General features: G+C 35.5%; 1 protein-coding gene across 1 annotated transcript in view; it reads left to right on the forward strand.

Annotated features, from left to right (window-relative positions):
- Positions 1-10,954, forward strand: part of LOC137654824 (uncharacterized) — a 103,755-nt gene that overhangs the window by 91,259 nt on the left and 1,542 nt on the right. Inside the window, exons 11-12 of the mRNA XM_068388780.1 lie at positions 1,711-1,773; positions 6,497-6,660. Of these exons, the coding sequence (XP_068244881.1) occupies positions 1,711-1,773; positions 6,497-6,660 (227 nt within the window). The remainder of the gene's footprint in view (positions 1-1,710; positions 1,774-6,496; positions 6,661-10,954) is intronic.

Consider the following 10,954-nt stretch of genomic DNA (forward strand, 5'->3'; position numbering starts at 1 on the left):
GTTGGTTAATTTTTGTGAATAATTTCGAGTTTTCTTTATTTACTTATGGTCTTGATCATTATAATTAATGATAATAATTGTGATAATAATATTGCTATATATGATTTCATTTAAATATCACCCACGAAAGGCATTTAATACCGAATTCTATCTTGGGAATATATATCCACTTGGAATTCATTTTATGGTAACAGCTTCTGGCCGGGTGGAGATTCGAACCCCCACCTGTGGGCCGGAAACCATGCCAGCAACGACCCTACCGACTGAGCTATTACTATAAAATGAATTCCAAGTGGATATATATTCCCAAGATAGAATTCGGTATTAAATGCCGTTCGTGGGTGATATTTACATTGATTGAAATCGCGTGTGCTTGTGATATGTGTTCATGATTTCATTTATTTTTCCTATTCCGGTGGTCTTAGTTATTTTGGTACTTTTACTTTGTATAATCCCAAATGTCTTGGACGTATTTGAATCTCGGGATTATTTGTGTATAGTTTTACCTGATTTTCAAGGTTTTCGTCGTTTTTATATTATTGCAGATTATATCTGTATATTTTAACTATTAACTCAGTATTGCGAAGTTTATTTCCACATCATTTTTTATAAATATTTATATAGAGCGTCTAACATTCGTACTTTGCTGCGATACTGTAGTACCTAATATTTTTTTCTATAATTTTTATTATAAGTGTTCTTTGATAATAACTGCTGTTAATTACCGTTATGTAGTCCCTACTTGGAAAATAACTTTTGTTACTTGAGTACTTTTCTGTTCGTTTCATTCACGGAAAATCACTATTGGTACTTATATACTTTTCTGTCAGTTCTATTTATGGAAAATCACTGTTGATCCTGATATACTTTTCTGTCCGTTTTATTCGTGGAAAATCACTGTTGATCATGATATACTTTTCTGTCCGTTTTACTCATGGAAAATCACTATTGGTACTTATATACTTTTCTGTCAGTTCTATTTATGGAAAATCACTGTTGATCCTGATATACTTTTCTGTCCGTTTTATTCTTGGAAACTCATTGTAATTACATATATACTTTTCTGTACGTTTTATTCATGGAAAATCACTGTAATTACATATATACTTTTCTGCCAGTTCTATTTATGGAAAATCACTGTTGATCCTTATATACTTTTCTGTCCGTTTTATTCATGGAAAATCACTGTAATTACATATATACTTTTCTGTTCATTTTATTAATGAAAAACCACTATTTCCCTTGACTGAAAATCGGTCCTTGATGTCGAATTTATCCAGCTGCGCGACCTCAGAGATTCAATCATCTGCCGGTTCTGTCAACTTCTTAAAGTTTATCCACTGCCGAGTGTAAACAAAGATGCTTCGTTTGTTCCTGCCACCTTCAACCGCGTTTGTCAATAAAAGGATCGGCTGAACGTGTGCGCGGATATGTGGCAGGGAAAGATAAAGATAGACGGTCCAAACTGCCGGACCAAATTGTGTTTTTGGGTTATTATCACGGTGACTGTGTTTGTCAGGCCTGGAGGGGCCGGGGGTGGGGGGAGGGGGGGGGGGAAGATGAGGAAGGCACCTCTATAGTCTCAAGGTTATTGTAGGGAAGGACAATAGGGACATGGTATGATTTATGGTCATGGGCCTCTCCCTGGGATTCTGACTTTAATGATCGTTTCGTAAACTGATCCTCCTATTTTTTCCGCTCTCCTCTTAGTTCTCTTCCCACCTCCTCCTCCTCCTCCTCCTCTATTCAAGCTTAGCACAGACAAGTCCAGAGGTAACGGATACAAACTGGAATTGAAAAGATCATCACCATTCAATGTGCCAGTTTCTTTACATACAAAATAGCAAATACTTATAATAGACTTCCAGAGGATGTAGTAAACAGTAACACGATAAAAAAGTTCAAGAATAAGTTAGATAAGATCATAAGAACTCTAAATGCTTACAGTAAATCGTTCTACCAAAGAGCAAGTGGAGTCTCCGTGGATGGACTAAAAAGTCTTTGAGACATCCAAAATCTTTGTAACTCCTCTTCCTCCTCCTCTTTTTCCTCCATCTCTTCCTCTTTATTGCTCTGTTACGTGTTCATATTTGTGACAAAAAGCAAAAAATAAAAAAAATGAGTAACGTGTTGATTCCTTTTTGTATTCTGGGGATAACTTACGTAATAAGATCTATACCATTGTATCTGAAGGTTTTCTGAATGTTTTGATTAAAAATTCCAACGAAATTACTTCCTCCTCTACCCTACATCTGAATTGACATCTCTTTGTCTACAAGAGGTTAATTAACAAGCCAGAACGCTTGAAACCAACCATATGTTTGTAGGCTATTAACTTTAAAATTTTAACTGGTAAAATAATTTTGAATTTTAAGAATACCTTCATTGGTGTTGCTGCTGTAACTGCTTATAATAGTAAATCTTCCCACGTAATGAAATTTGAATAAGCGTTTTTATGTAACTATAAGTTTACATATACTGTATATTGCATAAGGACTCTCTCTCTCTCTCTCTCTCTCTCTCTCTCTCTCTCTCTCTCTCTCTCTCTCTCTCTCTCTCTGAAAATACATCGATATGATTGGGATCTTATGTTATATCTCAGAAAATACATCAAGATTGACATTCTATCTCTCTCTCTCTCTCTCTCTCTCTCTCTCTCTCTCTCTCTCTCTCTCTCTCTCTCTCTCTCTCTCTGAAAATACATCAAGATAGGATTAGCACTTTATGTTATATCTCAGAAAATACATCAAAATGGGTTTAGTCTCTCTCTCTCTCTCTCTCTCTCTCTCTCTCTCTCTCTCTCTCTCTCTCTCTCTCTCACGCAGAAAATAGGGATTAGCCCCTTCTGGTACCTCATTAAGGCCCGTTCCTCATGGTCATTGAGCTTAAAACAATGCGAAAAAAGGAACACCCGTGCAGAATCGATTAAGCCCCATCTCATTAATTGTTCTTTAGTTTTGCTCTGTTTACTTGTCTGTAGATTGTATTTTTTTCTCGATCTTACGTCAACACATTGTTATATGGTGTGTGGTGCTGGCTGAACCTGCAAAATCTAATTTCAAGTCTTTGTCTTCACGCTAGATAATGTTAGTGGTTTACGGAGTAACCTATTTATTGGTACAAATTCACAGGTCTCTGGAAACATTAAAAGGGGAGAAAGTTTCGAGGCCAGACGATGCGTTAGAAAATGCGTTATAAGCGTAACGACATCGTATTGCTTTGCGTTATTAGCGTAACGACGTCATATAGCTTTGCGTTGCTAGCATAATGACATTGTATAGCTTTGCGTTGTAAGCGTAACGACATCGTATTGCTTTGCGTTATTAGCGTAGCGAGGTAATATCGTTTTGTGTTAACATCTTATCGCCTTGCGTTATACGCGTAACGAGGTAATATCGCTTTGCGTTGTAAGTGTAACGAGGTAATATCGCTTTACGTTATAAGAGTAACGACATCGTATGGCTTTGCGTTATAAGCGTAGCAAGGTAATATCGCTTTGTGTTAACATCTTATCGCCTTGCGTTATACGCGTAACGAGGTAATATCGCTTTGCGTTGTAAGTGTAACGAGGTAATATCGCTTTACGTTATAAGAGTAACGACATAGTATGGCTTTGCGTTATAAGCGTAGCAAGGTAATATCGCTTTGCGTTTTAAGCGTTACGATATCGTATCGATTTGCGTTATAAGCGTAACGAGGTAATATCGCTTGGCATCAGAGTAACGACACCGTATCGCTTTGCGTTGTAAGGTGATATCACTCTGCTTTATAAGCGTAATGATATCGTATCGCTTTGCGCTCTAAGCTTAACGACATCCTATCGCTTTAGTAAGTTATACACGCCTCATATATTAGAGAAAATTAGAGAAAAGAAAAGAATTTATAATGGAGAAACGTATATAAAACTTTGAACGACTTTCGATTTCTTGATTGAGGTCAGGATACTGTTCAGTGTCGCTTTATTGATCAATATAAGTTTGATTCAACTCTTTGAAGATGAGAACAACGGAGATTTCATGGGCTTTGGGCTGAATGCTGTACATGAACACTCGTAAACACTATTAGTTAAAATGCGTAGATTGATTCCAGCCCACGCACACATAGCACTGTTATTGTAATAACCAATTTAATTGATATTCCAGATAAGGGATCAATTGAAGTTTATAATTTCATTTTGTTAAGGAGATTCTCTTTATTGAGGGTGGTATTTTGATTATCTACTGTGTAATAAAAGTATAAGAAACAAAAGAGAAGTAAAGTAGCATTCATTCCTATCTCCCCTATATAGTAAAGAGCAAGCCTCTCTCTCTCTCTCTCTCTCTCTCTCTCTCTCTCTCTCTCTCTCTCTCTCTCTCTCTCTCTCCTATATTATATATATATATATATATATATATATATATATGTATATATATATATATATATATATATATATATATATATATATATATATATATATATATATATATATCTTGTTCACACTCAGCTCACCACGTCCCTCGGGTAAAGTGAGTGGAAGTAGTCATACTCTGTTGATAGAGGGTGTGTGTGCTTGTGGGCATATCCAGCTAAACTTTTTTGACGGGTCGCGTACACTACTAACAAAAGAATAGGTAAAAATATAAGAACACTATAATGATTCTTTGAAAGCTTAATAGGCTTGGAGTGAATTGGGACGCCCAAAAGAGTGAATGAATTATTGGTCGTTTTGAGGCGCTACGGTCTTTCATTCGCTTTCAATTCACTGATGCTTGCTGTAGCCATTGTACCCTTTTTTGGACTGTGAACTCTGATACCATTGTTCTCTCTCTCTCTCTCTCTCTCTCTCTCTCTCTCTCTCTCTCTCTCTGAAAATACATCAAGATGGGAATCGCACCTTTTGTCATAATTCTCTCTCTCTCTCTCTCTCTCTCTCTCTCTCTCTCTCTCTCCTCTCTCCTCTCTCTCTCTCTCTCTCTCTCTCTCTCTCATTTGTTCTCTTGCCTTGAACATGACTTTTTGTGCTGTTTCTTCCTGCTTTGGGTGTTAAGTTTATTCTTCTTTTTTCAGTTTTTTTCAAAGATACATTTAAAGTCTCTAAAAGGAATGTTGTATCTTTCTTGTAAACGCGTGGGTGTGATATAATGTGCTTGGAGAGGCTTGAAGATTTTAATTATCTCTCTGTTTAGGGTCATTTCCAGTTTTTCTCGATTTTTTTTTGTAAGCGTGTAGGTTTATATACGCCATTTTAAACCGCTCACTCAATTGGATTTGTTAAGGTATCACAATTGTAGATAATTATTACCTCCGCCAGCGAAGTTTGAAGGAGGTTATCATTTCGCTCCTTTTTGTGTGTTTGTTTATGAACAGTTTTCTGGCCACAATTTTAATAATAGAGTAATGAAACTTGCAGTCATTAATTGTTACGCATAAGCTGGAAGTTCAGGGTCACTTTCATGCAAAATGTCCAATTCACATTATCAGCCATAAATTTGGTCATCGTCGGCAAAGAGATTTCAATCTGGTTCATATTTGAGTGCATTTAAATCCACGCTAATTAATACATATTAAGGTCAAGGTCAAGCAAAAGTTCGAGAAATAAGCTGGCGCGGCGGAGGTCTTCGCTCTATTGAGTGCCCCTCTAGTTTTATGTAATTGGTTATAGGTGCTTCGTCCATATTTCGGATATAATGTAATTTTAGAAGTATTTTTAATTATATTAATATTTAGACCTGTACCATATAAAGTCTATATGGTAATGATTATAATTTGTATTAACTTATGATTATTTATTTAAATTGACTTGATGTGGAAAGATGAAGAAGCAGACTAAAATAAGAAGTTTATTTGTATATGTGTTATATTCACTTAAATATTTGTGCAAATCTATGTAATGCGAATTTGCACACGAATTTCTTTTTTAAAAGAATGTAAATCATGATAAATAACTTACTGACATAACATCAGTTTCTTTGTCGTAGTTGTTTGGTTTTTCCTTTTGCATGTCAGGAAGGGTGTTAGCTTGTTTTCAATTGAGATATTTGTAAATGTTTCTTTGTTTTGTGTCTGTAAACGGGTCTTACCTCTTTCGTACCTTATGGCCGTTTCCTTTATTGTTTATTCCAAATATATTTTTTTTCTAAATTGGTAATCAACAAATTTTTCTTATAACTACCTGATTTTTAGAAGTTTTTTGAATAACACGACTTAAAATTGTTTGAAAAGTTGACTGGAGTTTTCAACGTGTTAGGTTTTAATTTTTGAGTTATGTGGTGAAACACATTAATTTCTTCGTACCTTTCCAGTAAATTGAAAGTATAGCATCATCAGCCGTTTTATGGATTTAATAATTTCATTCAATATTTTCTCTACTACTTTCTTTTCTGTAAATATGTTTTTTTGTTCTTTATGAAGTTTAATATCGTTCATTTTGGAAGTTTTAATTTTGTAGTTAATTTTTATCATCATATATTTCGAATCAAATACTATAATAGTAACCGTTTGTTCATTAACTATGCAGAATATAGATTGTGTGATGCAGCCAGTTATAATTGGTACAGACATGACCTAACAAGGTACAGTTGGAGGCAGAAATTTATGTTACACCTTGCCACACCTTTACTGCGCGGCAAATTCCAGCCCACCATCTCTTCTTACGCTATATGTTTGGTTACTCGTCTCGAAGTAAGGATGTGACAGGCTGCACATCTCCGGAGCAAGGTGTAACCAGGGACTCCCGTGTCCAACTGTACATTATTAGTCCCCACCATATTTGTTTTTGATGTTGTTAATAGTTTATATATGACATGTCTGTTTTGACGTTGTTACTTATTTCAGAATGATTTATTGTTAATTTGTTATCTTCATTTATTTATTTCCTTATTTCCTTTCCTCACTGGGCTATTTTTCCCTGTTGGAGCCCCTGGGCTTATATCATCTTGCTTTTCCAACTAGGGTTGTAGCTTGGATAGTAATAATAATAATAATAATAATAATAATAAAAGTGGGATGAGATACGAAACTTCGAGAGGGAATAATCACATTGTATTCATTTCATTCATCTCGTCGATAACTTCATTCATAACAGACAGGAATGTTTGTTCTGACATTTTTACGGAATATTGCGTTAATTACGCGCATAATTAATAGCAATAGTGAACCAGGTGCTTATTAAAAGGAAGCCTCCGCCTTTTGAGTCATTTAGCGACCGGAGTCATTATCGCCGTATTAAATTATATATATAAAGTTGTGTTGATCTCGCACCATAGCGGATGAGGGTTGTTATGCGGTTCTCTCCCCCCCCCCTCCCCCCTACCTCTCACCCCAACCCTCCAGCAATTAAAGTGGATAAAATTAAAAGAAAAGTGTATGTACGATGTTTGTGTTTTTGTTTTTAAAAGTTTGAGAAAAGAATATCCCAACTGGCTATACACATTTCCTACAGTTGGTAATTGTAGGAATGCATTAACCAGACAGAATGAAAATCTATTTGTAGACAGCTATCGAACTGATTTGGGTTCACGCTCAATGGCAATAAGGGGCCCAGCTTGCTGGAATAAACTACCTCTGGAAATAAGAAAATGTATAAATGTTAGTTCTGATTTATTCAAAAAGAAACTTAAGCAATATTTTTAAAATTTTACTTGAATGTATATATATCCTAAATTTTTACAATCCAATTATTGTGAATTTTATGTAAATAATGTATATTGTTATGTAACAGAATAACCATTTTATAATGGAATAAAGGTTTTTGACTTGACTTTGACTTGACTCTCTCCTTTACTTCCCTCCTACCCCTCTTCTCGACCTCCTTCCCTTACCTATATTTATTCCGCTGTTGCTGTTATGGAGATATGAGCGATATTTTTTTTCTAATTTAAAGAGACAAAAGGAATTCTCCCATGAAAGTCGGCCCACTCCCCAACCTCTTCCCCTCCCCAACCTCAGCCTCCTCCCCTCCCCTACTCCCCATCTCCTCAGCCTCCCCCTCTCTCTCTCATACCTTTATTTATGCCATTGTCATTTAGGGATATGACATTAATATGGAAAATATTTTTGTTTAAAATTAAAAAGGCCGAAAGGAAGTATCTCATGAGGGTGGGATCTTGTTGGGGGGGGGGGTGTGTTAGGTGGCTCATTGTAAAATGGTGAAAGTTGTGGGATAGGCGTGACTTTTTTTCGGGGAAGGTCATACTAATCCCTCCCCCCCCCTCTCCCCGCTTCATTCTTCCTTCCGTCCGTCCCTTCCACCATCTCTCTCTCTCTCTCTCTCTCTCTCTCTCTCTCTCTCTCTCTCTCTCTCTCTCTCTCTCTCTCTCTCTCTCTCTCTCACATTTGATCTACAAACTGGATGACTAAGGAGACAGTTAGTAGAGACATTGAAAATTCTTAAAGGAATAACAAATGTAGATTACAGCAATCTATTTGCGCTTAGCTCAAATCAGTCCAGAGGTAACGGATGCAAACTGGAATGGAAAAGATACAATACCGCTTTATGGCAATTTCTTTACATACAAAATAGCAAGTACTTGGAATAATTCCAGGAGATGTAGTAAACAGCAACACGGTAAACGAGTTCAAGAATAAGTTAAACAAGATCATGAGACCTCTAAATGCTTAAAGTAAATCGTTCTACCAAAGAGCAAGTAGAATATTCGCGGATGGACTAAAAAAAGTCTTTTGAGACATCCAAAATCATTGTAACTCTCTCTCTCTCTCTCTCTCTCTCTCTCTCTCTCTTCTCTCTCTCTCTCTCTCTCTCTCTTTGAAAGTAAAGCGCTCTATCAAAGAGCAAGTAGAGTAACCGCGGATGGACTAAAAAGTCTTTTGAGACATCCAAAATCCTTGTAACACACTCTCTCTCTCTCTCTCTCTCTCTCTCTCTCTCTCTCTCCTCTCTCTCTCTCTCTCTCTCTCTCTCTCTCTCTCATTATCGCCATCATCATCCCCCCCTTTCCATCCAGTGTATCATCGTATTACCATTCCCAAAGTCGTTTCCTGTAGCGTGGTCTAATTGGCTTTCACCTGAGAATAGAAAAGACTAATTTCCACGAAGTTGCTAAATTAGATTTGTTCCAGACTGATGGTCGTCTGCTTGTTAGGTCAGGTTTTATTACGTAGTTCGTTGTCCTTATCTGTAGGTTTTGTTTATGGTCTTCAGTAGCCAATTTTCTTGATTTTCTTATGTTTTTATGTGGGATTTTTTCCCTTAATGATAGTCTTCTGTTTGTTTGGTTAAGTTTTATGTTGTAGTTTATTCCTTATTTAGTTTTTTTTTTTTTCATGATTCTTAAAGAATTTAGATTATCTTGATTTTTTTTTTATTTATTTTTTTTTTTTTTTTTTTTTTTTTTTTTTACTGATAGGCTTAAGCTTTTAGGTCAAGTTTTATGATGTGGTTCATTGTCCTTATCTGTAATTTTTATAGCCTTTCGAACTATAAGATTATTCACTTCATTAGCGAATTTTCTTGATTTTCTTGTTTTGTGTGAAAAAGTTTTATGATGTAGTTCATTGTCTTTATCCATTTTGTTATGCTCTTCGAACTATAAGATTCTTCACTTCATTAGCGAATTTTCTCTATTTCTTGTTTTTGTGTGTGAAAGTTTTATAATGTATTTAATTGTCTTTATCTAGTTTTTATATGATCTTCGAACAATAAGATTCTTCACTTCATTAGCGAATTTTCTTGATTTTCTTTACTGTGGAAAAGTTTTACGATGTAATTCAGTGCCATCATCTAGTTTTTATGTTCTTCGAACTATAAGATGTTTCACTTCATCAGCTAATTTTCTTGATTTTCTTGTTTTTGTGTGAAAATGTTTTGTCTTCATAGCGAAGTTCCGGAATGTGCCATTCTGCGTATTTTAGCAAGAAACTCCTTCGAGAAAGAGTCGCTCTTGCATCATTTTTTTTCCTTCTTTTCTTCTCTGCGTTAGGCTTAATGACTTCCTCTCTTCCTCTGCCCTTCCATCCTCTCTTCTACCTGTTCCGTTGATGAAGGGTTTTATAAGTCACATGGCAAGCGACAGTTTCCCCCATAATACCTTACGTTGAAGGACACTTACACGCTCTCGAATTTCTCGGTTTGATTGGAGGAACCTGCCAAGGACAAGATGGTATGGGAACAATGTAAAACTCAATTTCTGTTCGCGATTGTAATTTCGTATGGAAATCCTTCTCCTTTTAAAGATCTAAATGCCGTTGATGAATGGCAGAGGCAAGGTATACACACACACACACACACACACACACACACATATATATATATATATATATATATATATATATATATATATATATATATGTATCTGTATATATATATATATATATATATATATATATATATATATATATATATATATATATATATATATATATATGGCAAAGGCAAGAGACAGTGACATTGACCAATCAAGTAGGACAATGCCCTAGAGACTGACCATATATACATATGATCAGCGCCCAAGCCCCCTCTCCACCCCAGCTAGGACCAAGAGGGCCAGGCAATGGCTGCTGATAACTCAGCAGATAGACCTATAGGCTCCCCCAAATCCCCCATCCTGTGCTCACAAGGATGGTGAGGTTGCAGCGAACAAAGGAACTAACGAATTTGAGCAGGACTCGAATTCCTATTACCATGAATAAGAAATTATACAATTCACACAAACATCATTGATTTATTTACAAATTATTTTTCAGTTTTATTAGTTTTTCTTTTTTTTAGCATTTGTACTTTTAGCCAAATTTTATTCTGTAGCTGTGTCTACATTCTTAAAAGTTATATTACTGATTTCCTTTTATTTCTGTATTTATACTTTTCGCCAAAAAGACTGAAAACTTTTGACAGTATTTATGTAAAATTTTGATATATTCCTAATATTTTTTCTTCAATCAAATTATAACTAAATATACTTATGTCTGAGGTCAGTCGAGATACATTTTATATTTTACATTAGATGTTATGTTACAATCA

The sequence above is a fragment of the Palaemon carinicauda genome, chromosome 15 (genome assembly GCF_036898095.1).
Source record: "Palaemon carinicauda isolate YSFRI2023 chromosome 15, ASM3689809v2, whole genome shotgun sequence".
Taxonomy (NCBI): domain Eukaryota; kingdom Metazoa; phylum Arthropoda; class Malacostraca; order Decapoda; family Palaemonidae; genus Palaemon; species Palaemon carinicauda.